The sequence below is a fragment of the Danio rerio genome, chromosome 24, assembly GCF_049306965.1.
Source record: "Danio rerio strain Tuebingen ecotype United States chromosome 24, GRCz12tu, whole genome shotgun sequence".
Lineage (NCBI taxonomy): Eukaryota > Metazoa > Chordata > Actinopteri > Cypriniformes > Danionidae > Danio > Danio rerio.
The window spans coordinates 7,501,873-7,528,596 of record NC_133199.1 but is presented as its reverse complement, the minus strand read 5'-3'; the positions used below and the strand labels follow the sequence as shown (position 1 = coordinate 7,528,596).

The 26,724-nt window shown below is 35.6% G+C and overlaps 1 protein-coding gene across 4 annotated transcripts in view; it reads left to right on the top strand.

The window, feature by feature from the left end:
- The window catches only part of actr3b (actin related protein 3B), a 30,679-nt gene extending 4,418 nt beyond the window's left edge, over positions 1-26,261 (top strand). Inside the window, exons 1-11 of one of the 4 annotated variants that reach the window (XM_021470094.3) lie at positions 99-457; positions 1,170-1,294; positions 5,756-5,866; positions 6,231-6,326; positions 8,284-8,391; positions 8,521-8,664; positions 11,035-11,208; positions 11,300-11,392; positions 18,627-18,752; positions 22,574-22,657; positions 22,737-26,261. In XM_021470094.3, coding sequence (XP_021325769.1) covers positions 5,795-5,866; positions 6,231-6,326; positions 8,284-8,391; positions 8,521-8,664; positions 11,035-11,208; positions 11,300-11,392; positions 18,627-18,752; positions 22,574-22,657; positions 22,737-22,832 — 993 coding nt within the window. In that variant the 5' untranslated portion in view covers positions 99-457; positions 1,170-1,294; positions 5,756-5,794 and the 3' untranslated portion in view covers positions 22,833-26,261. 4 annotated transcript variants of the gene reach the window in all.
- The last annotated feature ends 463 nt before the right edge of the window (positions 26,262-26,724 follow it).

The window sequence follows — 26,724 nt, the reverse complement described above, 5'->3', positions numbered from 1 at the left end:
TGGTGGTAGAGTTTCTACAACTTTCTTCCATCTCCAGACTGCATGTCTGGAGCTCACCCACAGTGATCTTTGGGTTTTTCTGTACCTCTCTCACCAAGGCTCTTCCCTGGTAGCTCAGACGGCTAGCTATAGGAAGGATTCTGTTCGTACCAAACGTCTTGTATTTAAGGATTACGGCCACGGTGCTCCTAGGAAGTGCAGCAGAAATGTTTCTGTAACCTTGGCCAGATCTGTGCCTTGCCACAATTCTGTCTCTGAGCTCTTCAGGCAGTTCCTTTGACCTCACGATTCTCATTTGCTCTGACATGCATTGTGAGCTGTAAGCTCTTATATAGACAGGCGAGTGGCATTCCTAATCAAGTCCAATCAGTATAATCAAGCTCAGCTGGACTCAAATGAAGGAGCAGAACCATCTCAAGGATGACCAGAAGAAATGGACAGCAACTGAGTTAAATATGTGAGTATCACTGTTTTTATTTTAAATTGGGGTGCTCTGTGTACATTAATGAAGGAAAAATGAACTTAAAAAATTATTATAGCAAATGGTTGCAATAAAACAAAGAGTGAAAAATGTAAGGGGGTCTGAATACTTTCCGTACCCCCTATAAATGATAACAGAATTTTTATTTTTGGTGTGAATTATCCCTTTAAGTTGTTAAATGCAGAGCAGAGCAGATTACAGAAGACTAAAACTGCAGGTCCAGCACTAAGATCCAGGATATAATATCTGGATCATAAATTTAATTAAACTCTGCCTCAGGGAACCACTATTTAAAGCTATTATAAAACCTTTAAATCACCACCGCTGTAACCTCAATATACTGTAGGCCATTTAAAAGGACAGTTCGCCCAAAAATGAAAAGTCAGTCATCATTTACTCACCCTTCAAACCTTTATGTGACACAAGAAGATATTTAGAATGCTACAACCACTGACTTCCATAGTATATTTGTTTTTCCTACTATGGAAGTCAGTGTTTACAGAATAAAGAAACTTATAAAGGTTTCTAACCACTTGATGGTGAGTAAACAGTTTCTTTTTCTAGGTGAAATATCCCTTTAACAGGACATATCCTTTCATAATACTCATTGATTGTTTTGCCAAATGTGTGTTGTTACAGTGCTTCGTGACCTCACGGTGTGTGTCAGCTGATTGTAGTGTCGCTGCAGGTATTGCGGTCAGAGAGTCAGCCAGTGTTGGAGATCAGGCACAGAGACGTCTTGTGAAAGGGGTGGATGACCTTGATTTCTTTATTGGAGACGAAGCCATCGATAAGCCCAACTATGCAACCAAGGTGATAAGTTTTGATTTTTGTCATGCTATTATTGTTCTTTTGGGCCTAGAAAACATTAGAGCCACACATTTTTGCATAAGTACAACCCTGCATCAGAAGAAGTTGGGACAGTATGGAAAACACAAATAAAAAAGTAAGTAGTGATTTCTAAATTTACTTTGACTTGTATTTCAATGCAGACATTGAAACAAACATTATTTAATGTATTCTTCATACTTTTTATTGTTTGTCTTTTAAAAAAACAAACATGTATTCCAATTTTGTTTCTTGCAACACATTTCAAAAAAGTTAGGACAAGAGCAGTTTAGGGCTAGCAATTAGGTAAATTCGTTAAATAATGATGTGATTTAAAACAGGTGATGTCAACAGATGATTGGGATTTGGTTTAAAAGCAGCATCTAAGAAAGATCTAGTCCATTAGGAGTGAAGATGAGTAGAGGATTGCCAGTTTGCCAACAAATATGTGAGAAAATTATTGAAATGTTTAAAAACAAGGTTCCTTAAAGAAAAATAGGAAGACATTTGGATATTTCAGTGCCTAACAGTGCATAACGTCATTAAAAGATTTAAGGGATATGGAGGAATTTCAGTGCGTGAAGGATAACCATGATCTCTGATCCCTCAGGCGACACTGCATCAAGAATTGTGATTCATCCATAAGTGAAATGACCACATAAGACTACTTTGGCAACCATTTGTCAAGAACCACAATACGTAGTTACCTCTACGAATGCCAGTTAAAACTGATCTGTGCCGAAAGGAAACCCTATGTTAACAGTGTCCAGAAGCGCCATCAGCTTCTCTGGGCTCGTAGACATCTGGGATGGACCATCACACAGTTGAAAGTGGTCAGATTGATCAGTATTTCAGGTATTTGTTGGAAGAAATGGATTCTGTGTGCTCCGAACCAAAGACGAAAAGGATCATCCAGACTGTTACCAGCAACAAGTCCAAAAGCCAGGGTCTATCAGGGTTGTGTCAGTGCTCTTGGTAGAGGCTACTTGCACTTTTGTGATGGTACCATTAATGCTGAAAAATACAGTGATTTTGGAGGACTACTGGTACTTGACTGGCCTGCATGTAGTCCCGACCTGTCTCCATTAGAGAATGTGAGGTGCATTTTGAAGCAAAAAAAAAAATGCAACTATGAAGACCTGTTGCCCACCTTAAGACTTGTTTGAAGGAAGAATAGGACAAAATAACACCTGAAACACTTCATCACTTGGTGTCTTCAGTCCTTAAACGTCTTTTAAGTGTTGTGAAAAGCAATGGCAACATTACAAAGTTGTAAATGCTTGACTGTTCCAACTTTTTTTTTTTTTAAATGTGTTGCAAGAACCAAAATTGAAATTTGTGTTTATTTAAAAAAACAATAAAAAATCATGAGGAACACAATAAATAATAATGCAAGTCAAAGTACGTTTAGAAATCACTACTTTTTTATTTTATTTGCGTTTTCCATACTGTGCCAACCTTTTTTGATTTGGGGTTGTATTATAACCATAGGGATATTAAAGATGTTTTAATTACTTAATTTAGTTTAACCCAGGTCTAAATTAGGAATAAAACTTCTATATTAGATAAAATTATAGGTTTAATTATATAGAAATTAGTGCTGGGCAAAAGTTTATCACGATTAATTGCATCACAAAACAAAAGTTTGTTTTGACATAATTTAAGTGTGTGTACTGTGTATATTTATTATATATTAAAAATACACACAGGCTTGCATATATTTGCATATAACTTGAAAAAAGGGACATAATACAGTCGGTCTCCTTTAATAAACAGTGTGTATAGATTTCTTGAGTAAAAAAAGAACCATCTAGAAAGTAGGAAAACATAAACATTGGCATTTCTGTGTGGAGAACATGCAAACTCTACAAAGAAATGCCAACTGACCCAGCCCGGACTCAAACCAGCAACCTTTTTGATGCACAGCTAACCACTGAGCCACTGTGTCACCCCAAGCAGTTAACAAAGTAAATTTTTCAATGCCACACTTCCAGTTTAAATATGAAAATGCATCAGTATAGGAGTAACAATCTCATGAAATATACGAAAGTGTTTGGAAATGTCAGTAGGGAGCAGTGGTTCAACTATCAGGAAGTGTCAAGCTACACCCAACTACTTCTACACGAAGAAAAAAAGGTTGTCTTTTAAAACACTGCTTGAACAAGGAGACTTGAGAGGTGAAGGATCACTTTGAGGGAGTTACAGGGTTCAGTAACTGAGAACAGAATTGAAGGAGCACTGGTCAACCGTATCCGGAGCTTGACATAATGGAAGACAAGTACAAAAGAAACCATTGCTCAGCTTGCAGTGCGAGAAGAGACTTTGTAATAGAGCTTTTTAAAATCATGTTTGATGAGAATTTAACACTGTCAACCACAAAACCCCACCATATATACAAAAAGCAGAGTTTGATGGTTCCTTGTGAAGAAGAAGTCCAATAACGTAAGGGGATTGTTTACCCAAAATGTAAATTCTTTCAGCATTTACTCACTCTTTACAGTTTTCTTTCTTCTGTTAAACACAAAATAAGATATTTTAAAGAAAGCTGTAGCCATTGACCTCTGTGGCATTGTATTTCCTACTATGGGATTCAATGGCAGATTTTTAGCTTTTCTCAAAAACCACTTGAGGATGAGTAAATAATGAGTACATTTTCATTTTTGGGTGAACTATCATATTAAGTATAATCAGGGCTTGACATTAACACCCATCAACCCACCAAATGAATAGATTTCAGGTGTGGTGGGTGGGACAGCCACCTCCACTCGCCACTTTGGCTGTTTGAAAATCATTTTTAAAATTGCCAGTGCTTGCTCATCACCAAAGATTGGAACTTTAGTTTAAGATAGCATGCGTGCAAATGTGATCAGCAAGACTGATAATTGTTCAAGCGAGCATAAGAAAGCAGGCGAATACCGAATGACATGATGATCAAGCGATTGGTGAGACACAGGCTTTCCCCACTCACTGATGAGGGCTTCAGTGTCGTGCGCACAGCTGATGTGATCAGTGCGAGTGGGTCCTTGCACGAAGCAATCGTGCCTGAAAACGCAACTGGTGCGATCATTATTTTTTTAAAATAGACTCAAAAATAGCGGTGCTCGTTTTGCCTGCTTTCTTTTGCTTAGGATTATTTTTGATAAAAAGTAATTATAAGTTTTAATTAATATAAGTTTTATATTTAATATAAGTTTTAATTATCAGTTTTAATTATTATCCTTTACAACAACATTGCTGAGATGAACTCCCCATTCATGCATAGTTAACTGGTTATCTGGGACCTTTAGCCTGGACAAACTATTTTGTATTTTAGATACATGACACTGTTTTTTTTTTAAATGTCATGGTTTTTTTTGTTTTTGTTTTTTTAAACATTTTTGTTGAATTAAAAAGTGCATGTATACAGCAATATTTTGCGCGTTTTGACACATTATTTTAATTTTGTGGCAAGGAAATAATTCATTTGGTGTGTATAATCGGTCACACTTTACAATAAGGTTCATTAGTTAATGTTAATTAATGCATTTGCTAACATGAACAAACAATAAACCATACATTTACTATAGTATTTGTTTATGTTAGTTAACGTTAGTTAATGAAGATACAGTAGTTCATTGTTAGTTCATGTTAACTCATGATGGACTAGGACAGGGGTGTCCAAACTCGGTCCTGGAGGGCCGGTGTCCTGCAGATTTTAGCTCCAACTTGCCTCAACACACCTGCAAGGGTGTTTCCAAAGCCTAGTAAGAGCTTGATTAGCTAGCCCAGGTGTGGCTGATTGAGGTTGGAACTAAACTTTGCAGGACACCGGCCCTCCAGGACTGAGTTTGGACATGCCTGGACTAGGATGTTAATAATGCATTAGTAAATGTTCAATTATGATTAATAAATGCTTTATATGTGTTGTTCATGATTAGTTAATGTTAGTAAATGCATTATCTAATGAACCTTATTGTAAAGTGTTACCGTATAATCATATACTTTGAAAAATACACTGCCTGATAAAAGTCTTGTCGTCGATTCCCTGTTGTAAGAGCACCAAATAATAACTTCTAGTTGATCATTTGGAAAAGTGGCAGAAGGTAGATATTTCAGATGAATCATCTGTTGAACTGCATCCCAATCATCCTATTGGATCGACCTATTGGAACCAGCATGGACCCAAGATTCTCACAGAAATCAGTCAAGTTTGGTAAAGGAAAAATCATGGTTTGGGGTTAAATTCAGTATGCGTAGAATGTAATTCTTGTGTTGCATTGGGGTAACACATCCTAAAGCTCTGTCCTCGAATTATTTATTAGTATCTGATAAATTACTAATATTTTTGATGTTGACGAAATCTCTCTCCTGATCTTTTTTTTTATTGAACACGCATGGAATTAGCTTGTAAACTGTAAACATATTTTGTCTAGTAACTAATAACTTTGCTTTCTTTTTACACATTAGTGGCCCATCAGACATGGTATTATTGAGGACTGGGACTTCATGGAAAAGTTCATGGAGCAGGTCATATTTAAATATCTCCGAGCAGAGCCCGAGGACCACAACTTCCTGATGGTACTGTATGCTGACTGTACTGATTATATAGTGTTTGCTACAGTGATTTAAAGCGATTTGTGTAACAGATTCTTCCCACTTAGAAACAGAGGACTCACATGCATAATTGAAGCTACCCAATGAAATATTTATTGTTTGCGAAATGATAGATTATGCTGCTTTGTCTGTACCAATGTGAAACAGTTTTTCATTTCGCAAACAGGATGTTTCCAATATGTCCAGTGCCTTTGTCTCACTACTCTGTTTGATGATGACAAAACACTCTTTAGATATTTTGCATTACAAAAGAGCACAAATCACTTATTCAAACAGGCCTTTTTGTGTCCGTTTATCCTAATGTTGCAGTGCTATATTTTGTCTTTAGACAGAACCTCCTCTAAATACCCCAGAGAACCGGGAATACTTAGCTGAGATCATGTTTGAAACGTTCAACGTTCCAGGGTTGTACATCGCTGTTCAGGTAAACTTTTACATTTTATTATTTCAAATCATATACTCTGAATAATACCTGACAAAAGTCTTGTCGTCGATCCCAGTTGTAAGAGCAACAGATAATAACTTGACTTCTAGTTGATCATTTGGAAAAGTGGCAGAAGGTAGATTTTTTTTTTGATGAATAATGTGTTGAACTGCATCCCAATCATCACAAATACTGCAGAAGATCTATTAGAACCCACCTGGACCGAAGATTGTCATAGATATCAGTCAAGTTTGGTGAAGGAAAAATGATGGTTACATTGAATATGTGGGTGTACAAGAGATCTGCAGAGTAGATATCAGCATCAACAGCCTGAATGTGCATTACAACGAAGGCGTTGAGAGTGTCAAAGTAGCTGGAAGCCATAGCGGCGTCGAGGAAAGTTGAAATCAAGTCAACTTTATGGTAATGAGATATGACGCAGTTCAGCGGCAACCAATCAGAATGCTGAAGTCAACTTCGTGAGAGGAGTCCAGAGAACACAGTCCTGTGCACTTTGGTTCCGACCACAGTTGTTCCCAAGGGTTTGATCATTGTGGTAATCAGATTTCCAATTATTTACGGTGTTTTCTTTCAGGGACACACATTAAAAAAGTTACTAGAGAGTTACTGATGTGCATTAATATTATATATATATATTTCTTTTAAAAAGCGGGAATCTCATGCCAACTATAATTCAGAATATTTCCGACATGAACACATTGGATAAGTGAAGCAAAACCACACCACATGAAACAACTTTATCTTTTGTTGTTCAATTAATTTGATAAAAGGGGGCAACATTTTAATGCTAGAAAGCATAGTTTTTAATGCGGGAATGTAACTGACCTGCTGAAATGCTGCAGTGGCCCCTTTAAATACGAGATCAATGTAGCGAACTTCAGCTGTCAGTGTGAACACAGTGAGATATCAAGACATTTGTGCAGCCCATTACATTACAAACCACAGGAGAGAGCAAATTCTTTAGCAGGATAGCGCTTCTTCTCATACTTCAGCCTCCATATCAAAATTCCTGAAAGCAAAGAAGGTCAAGTTGCTCCAGGATTGGCCAGCCCAGTCACCAGAAATGAACATTATTAAGCATGTACTGTATGGGGTCAGCAAAGTCAGACCTTACTGTTCTAATTAAATAATAAAAAATCAAGGCATGATCATATTTTATTTTGGTAAAATAAGCGTAATCTACAGACCTTTGCCTTTCATATAAGCCACTTCTGATACCAAATGATCAACTAGAAGTCAAGTTATTATTTAGTGTTCCTAAAACGTGGATAGGCAACACAACTTTTGTCAGGTAGTGTAGTATATATGCAGGGCCGGAGCAAGCTGAACTGGCCCTCTAGGATAGCGACAATTTTGCTGCCCTCAACCTGAAAGTGAAAACAGAAGTGACTGGTTTGCAAAGGGAAAGTTGGCGGTGTGGAGTACTGGGGAGGGGGATGTGTCGTGGATAAAAGTGAGGACTGGGAGGAGGGATGTGTTGTGGATGAAAGGTTGCTTGGGGGGGTTGTCGCCTCTATGGATGTGCCGGCCCTGTATATACCCACTTGAAAAAATATATTATAGTAATTTATTGTATATACTATAGTTTTTTGAACTGCACAGTACTCTAGTAAAATGTGTTGTACAGTTAAGGTCAAAATTATTAGCCGTCTTGTGACTTTTTTTCTTTTTTAAATATTTCCCAAATTATGTTTAACAGAGCACAACATTTTTCACAGTATTTCCTGTTATATTTTTTCTTTTGTAAAAAGTCTTATTTATTTTATTTCGGCTAGAATAAAAGAAGTTTTTTATTTTAGTGTCAATATTATATAGTCTACAGAACAAAACATCATTATACAATGACTTGCCTATTTACATTTATTCTTTATGTTGTAAACAATATGAAAATGTTATTTTAAAATATTTTTTTTTCCTTTATCTCACCCTTTTTCAGGCTGTTTTGGCATTGGCAGCATCTTGGACTTCAAGACAGGTTGGAGAACGAACGCTAACAGGAATTGTGATTGATAGTGGTGATGGAGTTACTCATGCTATACCAGTGGTAAACAAGCTAAATATATACATTACAGAGCCCTCAATAAAGCAAAGCAAAATGCATGAATTTGATTATGTGGTATCTGCCAACAAACATCCATTAAAATTGTTGGTTTGTGTTTCTTTTATCTTTCAGGCAGAAGGGTATGTGATTGGCAGCTGCATAAAGCACATCCCAATAGCAGGCAGAGACATCACCTACTTCATTCAACAGCTGCTGAGAGAGCGAGAGATCGGCATTCCTCCAGAACAGTCGCTGGAGACTGCAAAAGCTGTTAAAGTGCGTAACTGCAGAGATGATTATGTCTTTCTTTTAAATACTTCATTTAAATTAAACAATTGAAACATTAAGTTTTCATATGTTTCAGTTTGATGTTAAATGTTTTTTTAAATATAATTTATTATGTTTACCTTTCAATGTTTTAAAACAACCAAAGCTCATTCTGATTATGTACCCTTATATATGTTTTTGGAGAGCGCCAAATATGTCCCAGGAGCTATGCTTTTTTTGCAGTTTTTCTTTTCACAAATCACCAGAGGCTGCTGTGATCTTAAATTTCTCTCACGAGTGCCACTCGTGGCTGCTTTTCTCGTTTAAATTCAGCAGAGGCCTCAGTCGACTAACGGAACTGACAAGACTTGTCTAAGCAAAGTCAGACCTTACTGTCCTAATTGAATAATTAAAAATCAAGGCATGATCATTTTATTTTGGTAAAATAAGCGTAATCTAGAGGCCTTTGCCTTTTAAATAAGCCACTCTTGATGCCAAATGGTCAACTAGAAGTCAAGTTATTATTTGCTGTAAGTAAAACTTGGATGAGCATCAAGACTTTAGTCAGGTAGTGTTTTCAACATTGATAATAATGAGAAATTATTATTATTATTGCACTTTATAGTGATTTTAAAGGAATTTTTACAGTATTTTTATTGAATAAATGCAACCTTAGTGATTATAAAATACATTTTTCAAAAACTTTATTTTATTTTATTTCAAAATTCAAAACTTTTCAAAAAAATGCAAAACTTTTGACTGATTGTATATATATATTTTCAGTTGTCTCCTTATTTCTGTTACAGTAATCTTTAAAAAGTCAAAACATGTGCAGTTAGTGCAGAGTAATTACTGTTGAAGTCAATATTTTTAAATTATTATTTATTTTTCTTTTTTAAATATTTCCCAAGTGATGTTTAACAGAGCAAGGACTTTTTCTCAGTGTTGTCAATATTTTTTTCTTCTTCTGGAGAAAGTCTTATTTGTTTTATTTCAGCTAGAATAAAAACATTTTTACATTTTTAAAAGCCCATTTAAGGTCAATAATATTAGCCCCCTTAAGAGCAATGACTGTCTACAGAACAAACCATCATTATACAATAATATTCCTAAGTACACTAACTCAGGGGCGGACTGGGACTAAAAATCAGCCCTGGCACTGTAGCCACACCAGCCCACATTACCACACCGACACAGCCCCATCCACGGACACGCACATTCACTACTTATATTGGTGTACAGAAGGTGAAATAATGTAAGGAGTACCACATTTTACGCAGCGGATGTCCTCCAAGCTGCAACCCATCATTGGGAAACCCCTATACACACACATTCACATACATGCACTACGGACAATTAGGCCTACCCAATTCACCTATATCACATGTGTTTGGACTTGTGAGGGAAACCGGGAGGAAACCCATGCAAACATGCAAACTCCACACAGAAACACCAACTGACCCAGCCGAGGGTCGAACCATTGACCTGCGTGCTGTCGACAGTGTCCTTTCGAGACTATTTCATTTAATGTTATGCATTTGGCAGCGTCTGATTTTAGAGCATTTTTTGGCTTTCTCTGGGCTTTTCGACACCGCCTTTTCTTTTTTTAGCTATCCATCTCTGACAATTAGCTTGTGTTGCACTTACTGTTTGTTTGACATTCTTGCCAGATTTTGATTACGTCAATGTAACCTCTGTTTGGGTCTGCCCATCTCGAAACCAGTCGGCCATTTCCGATTGGGCCAATACTTAACATTTATTATTATTATTATTACTATCATCATCATCACAATATTCACATCTTGCAAGAGATAAAAGCTGCCTGCATGTAAAAACAATACATATAAAAAATAAAAAAAAAACGTCATTTAAAAAATAGCACACCGGCCCACATTTAAAAAATGGTCCGGCCCTTCTGGCATTTGCCAGAATTGCCAGATGGCCAGTCCGCCTACCTACTTACCTAATTAACCTAGTTAAGCCTTTAAATTGCACTTTAAGCTGTATATTAGTATTAGAATATCAGCTTTTAGAAATGAGTTATTAAAGCTTAGAAATGTGTTTTGATCTTCTTTCCATTACAGAATTTATGGGAAAATGTACAGGGTGGCTAATAATTCAGGAGGGCTAATAATTCTGGCTTTAACTGTACAGGCTAATAGCCTGCAGACTGTGTACAATGTTTTTTTTTTTTTAATCATCTGAATAACTTCAAAGCAGTTTTCAGAGTGATAGATTGTTTAAGCAAGCCCATAGATTAAAAAATAAAGAATTTGTAGTACGACTCTTGCTGTATCATATTTATACTGTATGCAGTGCACTTATTGTTGATTTCATGTATTTATGCATTACACTGTGTTGTTTTGTTGCCATCTTCAGGAAAGATATTGCTACATCTGTCCAGACATCGTGAAGGAATTCACCAAATATGACATGGACCCTGGAAAATGGATTAAAAAATACAAGGGGATCAATGCTATCAGCAAAAATGAATTTCAAATAGATGTCGGATACGAGCGTTTTCTGGGACCAGAGATATTTTTTCACCCCGAGGTAAAAACACCACACTCTTTGAATTATTCAGCATGTATACCCAGAATGACCTTTTGAAAAGTGTGTAGTAAAAGGTCTTTTTACTTTGCAGTTTGCCAACCCAGACTTCATGCAGCCCATCTCAGATGTTGTGGATGAAGTGATTCAGAACTGCCCTATAGATGTCAGAAGACCGCTATACAAGGTAGAATACCAATATTATGCAATAGAGCGCTACAGTGATCAGGCAAGTTGAAAGTTTGCATCAGTCTAGTTCTCTTGATAAAAACTCTGAAACTTTGGCTTTTGTATTTTGGCTGAAGTTCAGCTCTCAAGCTTTTGTGGTCAACAAAGTTTATAACTCAAATCTGTAGGCACATCCTGTATTTTTTTTTTTTTTTCAGTTAAATTGTCAGATCAGGAAGCAAGCAGGATTTATATCTAAACTTTTTTTAGTCACCTCAACTTATTTTAATCAAACTGAGTAAAATATACAGTTAAACTTAAAACATGTAGTTGAAACCTTTAATAAGTAAAAGCAACATAAAAGCCTCTGCTGTCTTGACTTTCTTTACAGTGTGCTAATGCTGTGGTTGTTAAATGATAAAGAAGGAAGTTATTGTTTTAATGTGCAGAGCCTTTTTTGCCGCATCTGTAGAAGTCACATGCAGCTTCTTGAATGTAACTTCATCTTGATTCTGTAAAAGTATTCCAAAGTGAGTTCTGTTTTTAAAAATGTATGAATAAAACCTTTTTTTTTTTGTAGAAGGGGATCAAAACATTTCCATTTAAGATATTGAAGCAATTGGGAAAAGCCCTTTTTACAGTAACCCCCTCCCACACTAGATTAGTGCATGTCATTAGTTTTTTTTGTGTTTTTAACACAAAAAAAAAATTTGCATACAGTATATCTCAGTATCCTTTTCTTATCCTTTCTTATAGTAATCTTTTATTCTGATGTCTTCATTTTAACACCCTGTACACTGCAAAAAATGCTTTTCTTACCAAGATTTTTTGTCTTGTTTCTAGTCCAAATATTTACAAATTCTTAAATCAAGAAGGATTTTCTCATTCATTCATTTTCTTGTCGGCTTAGTCCCTTTATTATTAATCTGGGGTCGCCACAGCGGAATGAACCGCCAACTTCTCCAGCAAGTCTTTTTGCAGCTGATGCCCTTCCAGCGGCAACCCATCTCTTGGAAACATCCACACACACATTCAAACACACTCTCATACACTACAGACAATATCTGTAGTGTATAGCCTACCCAATTCACCTGTATTGCATGTCTTTGGACTGTGGGGGAAACCCGAGCACCCGGAGGAAACCCACGCGAAGGCAAGGAGAACATGCAAACTCCCACAGAAAAGCCAACTAAGCCGAGGTTCGAACCAGTGACCCAGCGACCTTCTTGCTGTGAGGCGACAGCACTACTGCGCCACTGCCTCGCCCGAAGCATTTTCTAGACAAGCAAAACATATTGTTTTGTTTTAAGAAATAATATGCCAAAATGAATAATATTTCCTCAAATCAAGCTAAATAATCTGCCAATGGGGTAAGCAAAATAATCTTGTTTTTCGATTTGTGATAAGATTATTTTGCTTACCCCATTGGCAGATTATTTAGCTTGATTTGAGGAAAAACTCAATTCATTTTGTCATATTTCTTTAAAAAAAGACAATATGTTTTGCTTGTCTAAAAAATGCTTCTTGATATAAGAACTTTTAGATATTTGGACTAGAAACAAGACAAAAAATCTCGTTAAAAAAGCATTTTTGCAGTGTATGATCCATTTGGAGACACATTGGGATCTCATGTGGTCAATTGGCATGCAAATAATACCTCTTACTTTTAAAGAGGGCAGTTAAAGAAGATTTCTGATCCCTCGCTAAGACTATGAATAGGTGGCATGTTGCTTTTCATTCGGCGTCAGCTTTTTAATCTTCCTTGTAAGCGTGTTATATTGATCTGTTTATCTTGTTTTTATTTTATTTATTCGGTAACTAGATTATGCCAATTGTGCATTATTTCTGTGCTATTGAAGCTTGAGTTGGGTTTTCATTTTGTATAGTTGTTATTCCTTTTGTATTTCTTTAAAAAAGAAAAATCAAAACAGTTATCAAAAAGATTTATATTCTTGAAAAGAAACATTGGTCCCACTTTATATTAAGTGTCCTTAACTACTATGTACTTACATCAAAAAATAAATACAATGTACTTACTGTGTTTATAATGTATTTGAGAACACTTGTGGTGCTTTTGAGTTGGAATAGAGGTTGGGTTATGGACAGGTTTGGTGGCATGGGTAGGTTTAAGGGTGGGTTAAGGTGTAAGGGATGGTCAACAGTGTATTCACAAATGTAATTACAGAAGTTAATTACAGATGTAATTGCATACATGTATTTACTCAAGCATAAGTACACAGTAAATACATGTATTTACACAATAAGAACATTGTAATAAACTATTAAATCCTATGTAAGTACATATTAGTTAAGGCCACTTAATATAAAGTGGGACCAATCTTTTTTTTGCAGTGTACGATTCCACAAAAAACTGGTAAGCATAATAATCTTGTTTTTGCTCTGAAATAAGGTATGCTGCAATAGTCATGTCACAGGATATTCAATGTTGAGTTATGATAATAGTTGATCAGGAGAAACAGTTCAGAACACATGTGAATTGTGAAGTTTTTGCAGTTTAACTATAATGGAGTAAAAGTTTATCATTTGCACATTTTAAGGCCCGACAGAGTTCAAAGCGTTCAAGAACATATAGTGTTCCTTAAAAAAAGAATACTTTTATCAAATTATTTATAAGGTAAAGACTTTTTGCAGCGTTATATTACATTGATTACTTAAATTCTGTAGTTTGAATACTATTTGACTGCCCCGAAAACAATAAAACACTACTATTATGAAACTTCTCTCTTTGCTCTTTTGTATTTATCTATGCTTTGTTTGTTATATTTCTTGCATGATTAACTTCCCTACAGAATCATCCCAATCAATCTAATTTAATAAATTCTTTCCAAATAGCAGTTTTCAAGTCATCTGTTGAAATTGTATACTGTAAAAGCTAAATATCCAAATGTCCAATATTGTGCAGCCCTTCTTTGAAATACGATACGCTTTTACTTGTCTTGAAAATCCTTCTTGATTTAGGAATTGTAAGATATTTGTACTAGAATCAAGACAAAAACTCTTTAAAAAAAGCAATGTTTGCAGTGTGCATAGCTCTGACATAAACTCAATAGTCATAAAGGCTGTATTACAAACTCTATTATACGTCCAAATAGAAGTAGAAAATCTCTTTTCAGCAGCACATGATGATCATAGACGATTTATAGTGAGAACTGTTTTTTTTTAAGCATTATTCCAGCAGGGGTCAGTCTTTACCCAGTGAGATCACAGCTACTCAACACTGTGAACACATGTGAGAGCTCAAACCAATCCTTGTAAATAGGACTGAACCACTGTGAAATTACCTCAGTGTGCATTTTTTGTATTTCATAACTGCCAGACTGACTGAATAAATAGTGTCTTGACAAATTCAATTATTCACAGACTGATAATTAGTGCACATCAACTGTACAACACAGCGCATTGAAATGAGTCTTAATCATTTGCAAGAAAAAAGCTGCATTGTCGACAGTGTTGGACTTTGAATGGGAAGTGCTTTGACGCTGTTTTAGATTTCTTTTATTTTATCTTGGTAGCGAAGGCAAGCTAAGCAACAATAAAGGCCTCTGTGCAGCAATCTGTTCCTCTAGGGCCGTCTCTAGAAATTACATTCCACTATCTGATTTATTTCTGAGAATAAAGAATAAAGTTCTTCTTTTTTGTTATTGAGTTACTTTTTCTTTACTGACAGTTAGTAGAGCCAGTTTAAAATATAAGACTGTCAGATTTGTGCGTGGAGAGCAGGTTTATTTATTGGTAGTGTTTTGTTTAGTTTTTATTTAAATTTTTTTTTTGCTTTGAAGAAGTGTTTAAGCGGGCTATGCAATGAAAAGATCTCCTGACGACTACAAAATGTGTCGTGTCCCAACTGGAGAGCCGATTTTGTTATTTGTTTGTATAAAAATAGCAAGTAATGGATTATTTTTAGACTAAAAAGCATGTTCTACGTAATATGAATATGTCTATGTAGGGTGTAAAGTTGAGCAGTGGAATCAATTAAATAAAATGGGTTCCTTTGACTTGTTTTAATGAAAGTTCATTGAACTTTATAGAAGCAAGTTATGTGAACTCAAAGGGATCATATCTTTCATACACCCAACGCAATATTGCGCAAGACGTGTTTGATGCGATTTGTTGCTATTTTCAGACCAGCACAACTCTAATTTTCACGTTTTGCGCCACGTTGTTTAAATAGCAAATCAATTTGCGTCATTTTGTGAACTCATGGGTGTGCTGGTTTAAAAAGGAGGTGTGTTAAGGTGCATTGCTGGTGCGTTGCTATTTTGAGAAACTGAAATAGACTGCGTCATTGACCAACTAAAAGCTGGTATAAAGTCCAGAGCAAAGCGAGTTAGGTGAGTGCCTATGCAGGTCCAAGCTTACACATTGCATAATACACACAGAATGTACAGCAATACACAAACATCCTTTCATATGAAAAAAATGAAAGGAATAAATTGTTACAAAAATTATTATTTTCTATATAAATATAACACTACCTCCATGCTGCCTTCACCTCTGGGTGCTTTTTTTAGTTTATTCATAACAATTAGCATTTGTTCAATGTCAATATTTTAGCAGTATTATTTATTATATAAATATTTATATTTGTTTTAATAAAAACAAGTTTATATTTGTCCACCTGTCAGGTTCTGGATCATATGGGGCATAAGAATAGGATGTGTATTTGGTTATAAGTCTGACCTCACTTCGTTATTATTGTTCATTCATTCGTTTGCTGGAAATTTTAACTGAATTTAGAAATAGTTTTAAAACAAATTGTCCACGAAAGTAAAAGAGTAAAGAGTAACAGTAAAGTAAAGAGGCTGAATGCAGGAGGCTTGTTCTTTATCCTCCCGCTGCAGATGGTCTTTATCTGTTTTTTCGCTAGTGAAGCGTTCAGTTTTTCCATGTACAAATTCTGCCATGTAAATAGCAAGTGTGCCTTGGCGTGATACAACTGACTCTTAAAGGAAATGAGAGATGAGACTCTGATTGGCTTAATGCACATTATGCTCAAAACACACCCATAACTCATTAAGAAAATAAGTACAACCCTGTTAGACTATACGCCAGGGCACAAACCATATTTTCCAGTCCTTAATGTGGACACGCCCTTAATGCTTTCACGCCATGTGCTTTAGACTTTGTGCCTAGATCATTAAAAAAGAGCCCAAAATTTGTTTGTATTAGACTGAACTTAAACTGAATGCATTAACCTAATCGTGCAGATTTCTAGTTCCCAGCATGCTTTCTGTCAGACTAGAAAATAAATATAAAAATAAGCGTTATCTGTATTTTTTTAACACAGTTAACAAAGGAACATGATTTAGACTTTACCGTTGTGTTATTTAAGATTTACAGAGGTTTCAGTAAAAAATTAATAGTAAAACGCTAACTCAAATTACAGATCTAGTTAGGTCAACAATTTAAATGATCTACTGTAAGTAAATGACAAGTAATCTAATTAAGGGATATTTACATTATTATATTTAGGGAGTTTACATGTTCTCCCCGTGTTCATGGGGGTTTCCTCCGGGGGTTCCGGTTTCCCCCACAGTCCAAAGACATGTTCTATGTGGATTGGATGAACTAAATTGGCCTTAGTGTATAAATGTGTGTGTGACTGAGTGTATGGGTGTTCCCCAGTGCTGGGTTGCAGCTGGAAGGCATCCGCTTTTGTAAACCATATTCTGGAATAGTTGGAGGTTTATTCTGCTGTGGCGACTCCTGGTAAATAACCCAAAGGAAAATGAATGAATGATGAATAAACACTCAATACAATAAAGTTCAAATGACTTAATTAAATTGCACAAACTCACTGACTTAATTCAATTAAGTTACCTTAACAAATTTATTTTTACAGTTTAATCCGACTACACTTTTGTGACATTCTTTGTTGGAGATTCAGATCAAGTCATTCAAGTATGTTAAACCTACTGTTTTCTGAATTTTGTGAATTTACTACTCTCTTTCAAATACATTTGTTGTTGTTGTTGCTCATTAAATAGTGTTCAATTCTAAATCTAGACATGGGGTTGCATGCATGAATAGAGTGAAATGCTTTGGTTCTGATAATGAACTCCATTTATTAACTCCTTATGGAAATTGATTTTTAATGATAACCTATAAATCTTTAAAGACAGACCATTTGTGAGCACTTGTTGTTAATCAATGCTATATGTTTTTGCTGAAGCCATCAGCTCATATTAGTTGAAATAATATACTCACAAAAACTTGTATTAATATTACTTGTATTAATATATACTTGTATTAATATTAATTGGGGTGGCTTTGTGTCGGGGGTGAGGTGTCTGAACAACACAGCTGAGAAATTACAAAATAAATTATGAGTTTTCTGGGAGAAATAACAAAACGGGAAGGTGGCGGGAGATGGGTCTAAAATATGGGAGACTCTGATATAGAGGATGAGGGAGCTCTTGGATTTCTTCAAGAATATCTTAATTTGTGTTCCAAATACAATTAAAGGTTTCAGAGGAATGGAAAGGCATAAGGGTGAGTAATTAATGATATAATTAAAACTTTTGGTTGAATTAACCCTTTAACTACATTTGGCCCTCAATTTAAATGAGAAGTTTTTTGCTCAGTGAAAGGGTCTGCCACAGTCTGGTTTTGAAAACTCATCATTAAAGATGGAATAAGGCAGCTACCAAAATAACTCTTCAAGTTCAAGTAAAGAGTGAACTCTAAGCCCTTTAATGAAACACAAATCTCCTGCAGATTCCCTGTTATAAGCTGACCTCAGTCAGCTCATGGTCATGTATTCCCAGCATGCAGCTCTGCTGGCCTTAGCCAAAATATAAGAGTAGTTTTTTTGAGCAGTATAAGTGGGAAAAATCATTATTTGGATTTAATTATTTATTTATTTTTGTTTGTTTTTATTAAACACACTCTGCGGAATGGAAGATTTATTTATGGACAGAATATGAATTATAACTAGTGTTGCTATTGTGTTCCTTGTACAGTAGTAATTGTATTACCCAAGGATGTTTCTTTTCATTTCAGTGATTTAATATCTGTAGTGTCTTGGATTTAATTTTTTATTCAAAACGTATTGCACCTTCATATACAGCGGATAATGCTTTGTCCTTGTCATAAAATGAGTTCATTCAGAACGAAGCTAATTTGTACTTGTTTATAGAACCTTTTGCATTACTCTGTTCATAATTTATATCCTTGCATGCAGTCTTTTGGATTAATAATGAAAATATATTTCCAAATAATGTGTGCTTCAGAACATAGTCCTGTCGGGGGGCTCCACAATGTTTCGGGACTTTGGCCGCAGACTGCAGAGGGACCTGAAGCGTGTTGTGGATGCCAGACTCAGACTGAGTGAGGAGCTCAGCGGCGGCAGAATAAAGGTCTGATCTCATTACTGTCTCACAATTTCTCACTTAATGCCCACATTCTTATTGTGTTGTAGTGCTTTTTGAATACTTCTCTTGTTTTAAAATATGGTGTTCAGGCTGCAGAGGCAACACTTTAAGGCATTATAATGCCTGCTGCCTTGTGCATATGACCAAATTGTAGGGTCGTTTCTAAACTTTGTCAAACTAGGTGAGATTACTATTGTTCAACCCAAAGTACATTAAAGGCTCTATTTTAACGGTCCATGCGCAAAGTGCAAAACGCAGGTCGCAAATGCTTTTAGGGAATGTCAGGACGCGTTTTTGCTAATTTAAGAACGGGAAATCTGCCTTGCGCCGCGGCGCATGGTCTAAAAGGGTTGAGTTTATTTTCTTAATGAATTATAGGTGTGTTTTAAGAATGAACCAATTAGAGTCTCATCTCCCATTCCCTTTAAGAGTCAGCTGCGTCGCGCCAAGAGCGCATTCGCTATTTACAGGACGCAAAGTAAGTCTAAGTGGAAAAAATGAGCATTTCACAAGCAAACAGTTAACAGTTAACAGTTTTTTAACAGAAAACTGTTAAACAGAGCATCTACTGCGTGAGAATGAAAGATAATGGATCACTTTCACTTTCGCACTTGGATAGGGAAACCTTTACGCACAGACATCAGTTAGTCTATAAATAAATACTTTTGTTTGTTAAGCGCAAATATTCGTTTCAAAATTCTAAATTCAGTTCTAATTTCCAGCAAACGAATAAATGAACAATATTAACAAAGTGTGCTCAAAAACCTGAGTTATATCCTAAAACACATGCAGCGCCCCATATGGTCTAAAACCTGACAGGTGGGCAAATCTAAGCTTGTTTTTAATAAAACAAATATACATATGGATATAATAAATAATACTGCTAATAATAATCACATTATACAAAAGCAAATTGTTATGAATGAACTGAAAAAGCCTCCCGAGATGAAGAAGACATAAAAGCAGTGATTTTTCATATTTATGTAGGCTAGAAAATAATATGTTTTGTAATATTTTACATTTTTTCATATGTAAAGATATTTGCCTATTGCTCTCTTGTGCGTATTAAGCATTGCGTAAGTGAGGCGCAACTCTGCGCCGGAGTTTAGACCGGGTTAGTTTTGGTCAAATGAAAAATCTATTTTAGTTTCTCAAAATAACAACGCGCCAGCGGTCCGCTTCAGAACGCCTCCCTTTTTAGACCAGAACGCCTATGGGCGCACAAATGAGCGCTAATGCATTTGCTATTTAAACAGCGTAGTGCAATGCCTCAAAACGACTCTTGCGCCAAGCTGAAACTACCAAAAGACTACTGCGTCACGCCTTGCGCCACACTGCGCCGGGTGTATGATAGGGCCATAAGTATCATTGAAAATGTAGGGTAAGAACAGGGACAAAATTACCATTTCATAAGTTTTTTTTTTTTTAAAGATAATCTTTTAGGTTTAGATAAACAAATATTTTTTACTGTGGTTTATAAACACATAACTGTCTATCAACATCAGGTGGTATTTTGTACAAACGTTGAAAAACTTCTAAATAATTTTACTTTAAACATAAATGGCACAGTTATTTTTGACCCCATCAGTCGGGACAAAAGTAACACATGGGTGGGTCAAAAGTGACACAACAATATGTGCTAGATTTTCTTGTATAATCTTTATATTAAATATATCGGCCGATGACATTGTTAAAATGTTCACTGCAAATATATTTTGTCTATTCCCTTTGCAAAAAAACGAAATGGCATTTTCATTATAAATTTCAGTTCCATTAAATGTCTTGAAAGCAGCCCAAAAATATATATTTTTTTAATTTAAAATACATTTTATTATTATCGTTTTGAGGCGTTGCGCTACGCTATGTATTATTTTGATTTAAAAAAAAAACTTAATTAAAACACTGCAAACTCAAATGTGGAAGTGAAAAACAAGTTATCTATCTAACACTAAAACCCAACAGTCAACTATATTAAATTAAATGAGTGTAGTTAAATCAAAATTTACTGAAAGTTTATTCTACTCATTTGAAAAAAAAAGAGTTTTGAACTCAGTGTTGAAGGTAATGAGTTCATTAAATACCACATTATTTCAACCTAAATGGAGTGAGTTCACAGTACTCTTATAGATTAGTTTTTTTAACTTAAATTGTTTGTAGCAATCGATTTCCTCAAAAGGTTCAAGTTGCCTTCACTTATTAGGTTTTGCAGTACTCAGTTGGTTGAGTTCTCTTCATTTGAGTTTTACTGCACTTAAAAAATATATATTTTTTACTTTAAAATGAGCTGAAACAACACAATTCTTGAGATTTCATTAGGACAACTTAACTTTTTTATGTTCAATCCACATAAATTTGTTAAAAGTGTTAAGTTAACTTAATTGATTTGTGTTGGAACAACATGAATGATTTGTGTGGAACCCTGCATTTTTTACAGTGTGTGCTGTAATAAATTGAGTTCACAGTACTCATTAGGATTAGTTTTTGAACTTAAATGGTTTTTTGCAATTGATTTCCTTAAATTGTTTGAGTTACCTTAACTTTTTGGGGGTTTTACAGTGTAAATATATATGTATGAGCTACTATCAAAGTTCAAAATAGCTCAATATTGCGCTCTGGATATTTCTTTTTTAAACCCATAATTATACATGCATGAATCTCACAAGCTCACAGTATAAACAAGTCTGCTCAAAAAAAGGGTGACGAGATTTTTATAGTAAATTCTGCTTGTAATAATGCTACTGTGCTGTCATGGCTACGTGGGTAAAATGACACCTCTTGACTCATTCACTGTCACTAAATGTGGATATTTTATTTGCTTGTGTTTTAGGAAGTCACTATAATCTAAACTATTGGGTTTAATTTAAAAAGTCTTACAAATGTATATTATTTATTAAAAGAATAAATTTTAATTACAAAACTTTTTCATGTTGGTGCCTGCTTAAATTATGCGCTAAAGTATTTACAAGTAGTATCACTACCACTAAATACATAGATATGTATTGAAACATAATTAACATAAGCACATAGAGGTTCATTGCAAAAAAAACAACTTATCAAATTACTTATCTTACTAAATCTATTAGCTGACAATCACACAAACATTCACTTACAAATACAGTTGAAGTCAAAATTATTAGCCCCCCTAAATTATTAGTGCCCCTGTTTATTTTTTTCACCAATTTCTGTTTAATGGAGGAAAAATTGTTTCAGCACATTTCTAAGCATAATAGTTTTAAAAACTTATTTCTAATAACTGATTTATTTTATCTTTGACATGCAGACAATAAATAATATTTTACTTGATATTTTTTAAGACACTTCTTTACAGCTTAAAGTGACATTTAAAGGCTTAACTAGGTTAATAAGGTGAACTAGGCAGGTTAGGGAAATTAGGCAAGTTATTGTATAACGATGGTTTGTTCTGTAGATTACTGAAAAAAAATTAGCTTAAAGAGGCTAATAATTTTGTCCCAAAAATGATTTTTTAAAAATTAATAACTGCTTTTAATCTAGCCAAAATAAAACAAATAAGACTTTCTCTAGAAGAAAAAATATTATCAGACATACTGTGAAAAATTCCTTGCTCTGTTAAACATCATTTGGGAAATATAAAAAATAAATAAATAAAATCAAAAGGGGGCTAATAATTCTGACTTCAACTGTATACAGTATATGTTTGCTTATTACAGGAGATTAAATGACACTTATTAAGATGTCCCTTGTGTCCAAAGAAAAGAAAAAAATTGCTACTTGCTGTTTTTATTTTATTTTTCTGATCTTTTGAATGCTTCTGATTTTCTTTCCAGCCCAAGCCCATGGAAGTGCAGGTTATATCCCATCACATGCAGCGATACGCAGTGTGGTTTGGCGGATCTATGTTGGCTTCTACGGTAATGTTCATATATATTACATTATTTTTCTGTCTATTTACTCTGAATGCTGAATCACTAATTCATTTTTCGTATTTAGCCTGAATTCTTCCAAGTCTGCCATACTAAGAAGGACTACGAGGAATACGGACCTAGAATCTGTCGCCACAACCCTGTCTTTGGCATCATGTCCTAGTTCTGGTCTTGCACCCCCTTGTAAGCCTAGATATCAATTCAATCGATTTATCACCTCCCTGTATTAAGCTTTGATTGCCACTCCTCTTTGAAAAGGAATAATTCAGTCTTTGACAAGCTTAGAATAGAAAGAACAAAGCTTTTTGTTTATCAGTGAAAATGTCAAAGCCAGGCACAAGGGTATTATGTGGATTGGATCGGGAGACTTGAGGCTTGTGCTTTGATAGCGAGTGCTGATGTTCAATATTCCAAATGCAGCGTAGAAGAGGAATTCGTGAATTGCACATTGACTGCAGTCTGTTCAAGCCAAGCCATACAGTGGGGACTGTTTACTTTGCAACACATTCAGTGTTTTGTTTGTAGTATAAAAGAATGGATCCACCCAAAATTAGTATTCAGTCATCATGCTGTTTAGATGCAGTATTTATCTGTTTGTGCTATAATACACAGATCTATAATAGGAGATGCATAGCAGAGGTCTAAGCTGTTCTTTTCCATAAAGCCACATGCAAAAACCTCTAAGCTAGGGGGGAAAGTGAGGACGATTCTTAGGGCCTACACCATTTTGGGGCCCCCAGAGATAGTATTAGGAGCCCACCAAAATATTCCCCCCCCTCATTTTCAACCGTGACACCGCCCCCTTCGGTCTTCACTTTCGTCCTATTAAAAATGTTTCAATAGAGCCCATACTGGCCAGCGACACCCCTGCCTCTAAGTGCCATCTGAAATATTCAACCCAGGCTCATTCTGAAAATCAAACCACTGTATACAGTTCTGCAGAGCGACGAATACATCCCAGGAGCTATGTTTTTTACATTTATTTTTTTTTTGCAGTTTTTTTTTTTTTCGTACGCTTTGTGAGATCTCAAAATTCTCTCCCGGGTGCTGTTCGCGCCTGCTGTTCTTGCGTAAATCCACCAGAGGCTGCTGTCGGCTTACTGACTGACTGATTGATTGACCGATGGACTGACCCACCCACCTCAGTCCCTAAACCCAACCAATAGTGTTTTCAAAAGCACCGATTGACAGTTTTAAAAAGCAATCTATAAAAAGAAAAGCCCTCGTCTGATTTTTACCACATTTTCAGATTTCACCACATTCTCACCCTGTTATTTACTTTTTGGCTTCTGTTTTTGTCTTACTCGCCTTTTTGGAACCATTCTTTGCCAAACTTGAACCCTGTCGTCACGGTCTGCCCTGTGTCTCAAATCCTCTGACATACATGGCGGGCCACTGGACACACTGGTAACAGCGGGAAAGCCGTCCACCAAAAGCGATGGTGTCAAACTGCCCCGTAGCATTCCTTTTAAAGAAGAAATGCAGCCATACGTACTTCTGGCTACATAATCTGCGATCTCCAGAAATGTATATAGGGCTACATTTCCAGAATGAGCCTATGTTGCAAATTTTCTTCTAAAATCTAAAATGACTCTAGTCATAAGTTCCTTTCACCGGTACATAAGTACATTTTCCGTAAACTCTACAGTAAAATCAAAAATGACCTGTTCACACAGGCAAGGACGTTCTGGAATTTTTCCAAAAAGACCGTTCACACATCCATTCCAAAATACTGGTAAATTCTGACATCATTAACCAGAATTTATCTCTAAACAGCTGCGCTTGTATTTATAAACATAGAAGTGATCTGGCTTTTGCTGATGGTTTCACTTTATTTAAAGCTTTAGCATTCATGCAGCTGCAAAGGCATCTAAAGGCAGAAGCGCAAACCGCAGCTAAACATTTACACATTTGACTATGTACTAAATTTTGTGGATGGATAAGCATTGTAAACAACTTCAATGAAAATATATGGAGGAACACTTTCACATGTTGAAATGTACATAATGTACACAAGCATCAATAAACTGAAGCAGGGCTTGAAAGTAAACAAACAGTGGTTAATCATAAGCATTTTATCGATCTTTTTACACAATTGGCATTAAGAAGGAACATACAAATGTCTTCTGTCTAACATCTAGCTGCTAAATGTGTCTGGAAAAATATTCAAAGGCTTTTGTTTTTATAAACAGTGGGGATGTTGATGCATCTGAATGATCTGATTGGCTGGAGTACATGTCTCACATGTCAGTGCGTTCTAAGCGTGAACGCGCTCTTTCAGGCAAGTTTTCTCCTGCGGTCACATAGAGCAGCATTTTGGCAGATTACCGGTAATGTTACAACTTCTCTTTTTGGAAAATTGCCAGAACGAATTGACCGGTATTTTCAAAAAAGGTAATTTTACGGAAAGTTCTGTAAGTGTGAAAGGGGCTATAGTCATATAGTTTACAGTACACAAACCCTTTTGTTTCAAAACTTAAATGATTTGCCGCAATCTGTTTCCTTAAACAGTATGAGCTTACTTATCAAGTAAGAATTGTAGAATTCCGATTGGAGTTTTGCCTCTTTGTGGCTTCAACAGACATATTTAGGGCGCATATAGCGATTGCAAAGGGGGTTATAGTATGAATATTACTCTAAAAGCCTAAATGATGACTTGGACACCCCTACAATCTTATGGACTATGCACCTGCACATGTCAAGTAAGTCACAAAGACTCAAGTGCACTAAAGCACCAATAGTAAATCAAGTGTGGACTGCAATGTTTTAAGATGACATTTGGGAAATGTCTATAGTCCACTTGAAGAGTTGAGCAGAAGTGAGCAAGTTACCCTTGTGTGTGGCAATTTTGGCTGTGGACAAGATCTTTAAGTGAAATTACTTTGGATCGACAGTCACAGAATATATCTTGTAGCCGTTGAATGTGTATGCTGTTATTGCAGTGTATTCTGTGACTCAACGAGTGCACTTGATGAGGTCCACTGTGAATTCAGCCAATAATTTAGAAATAATTGTCCTAAAAAAAGCACTGTGGGAATCTGCAAAGCTTAGGAACATCCAGGCAGGTGTGTTTGGTGAGTTTGGAGCCAAACTCTGCAGGACAATGACTCTAGAGTGGAAACCCTTGCTGTAAAGTTTTTGTTTGCTGTGATCTGTATGCATGTACATGCAGGTGCCTGAGCTTTTTTCCCCGTACCAGCCTTGAATAAAAAGTAGAATGTCAGTGAATTGTACATACATAGATTTTTCTATGAGATATGCTTATTTAATTCAGAATTAGTTTATATTTGTATTAAAGTGAATGAATTTGGGTGCAGTCAGTTAATATTACTTTGAATTTGCAGCATTATATTCATATTGGAGATGAAGTATTTAACTAATATAATTGGTAAATGTATATTAAATTATTTTTGTCGAGAGTAAAATTGATTTTATCCTTCAAATGCACACTATTTATGTACTGTATGTTCAACACATGAGTAAAAATCACTGTTACAACTTCAATCTGTCCTTTCTCCCACAGCATCATTTGGTGGCTATGCTTGAAGTATAGTTTGACTTGGTGGCCTATTAAAGGAGTAGTTCACCCAAATACTTTAATGCTTTTGTCTTCTCTTTTTATGTTATTCATCCATGTGCAATAGTAGTGCACATTTTGTATGTTTCTCTTATTTGACACACAACCCAGCAGGCACAGGATGTCAACATGACATCAGACTGACCTTGTACCCTAATGTCATAGGGAGGTTGCACTTTGTTTGGAAATGAAAATTGGGTTAACGTCAAAACCTAACCTAAAATCAACCAAATATCAGCGTCTAATGATGTGTGAGCTTGACGTTGTGTGGACGTTACCACTATGATGTCTATCAGATGTTGGATTTTGGTTGCCATAACTAACGAATAAATGTCAGTATTTGACATCAATATGACGTTGGCTTAAGATGTTGGCTCAATGTTGGATTTTAGGTTAATTTAACAGCAGACAGCACTCTAGGTTAATTTTTATTAGCCGATGGTGCTCTAGGCTAGTTTTCAATAGAAGATGGCACTCT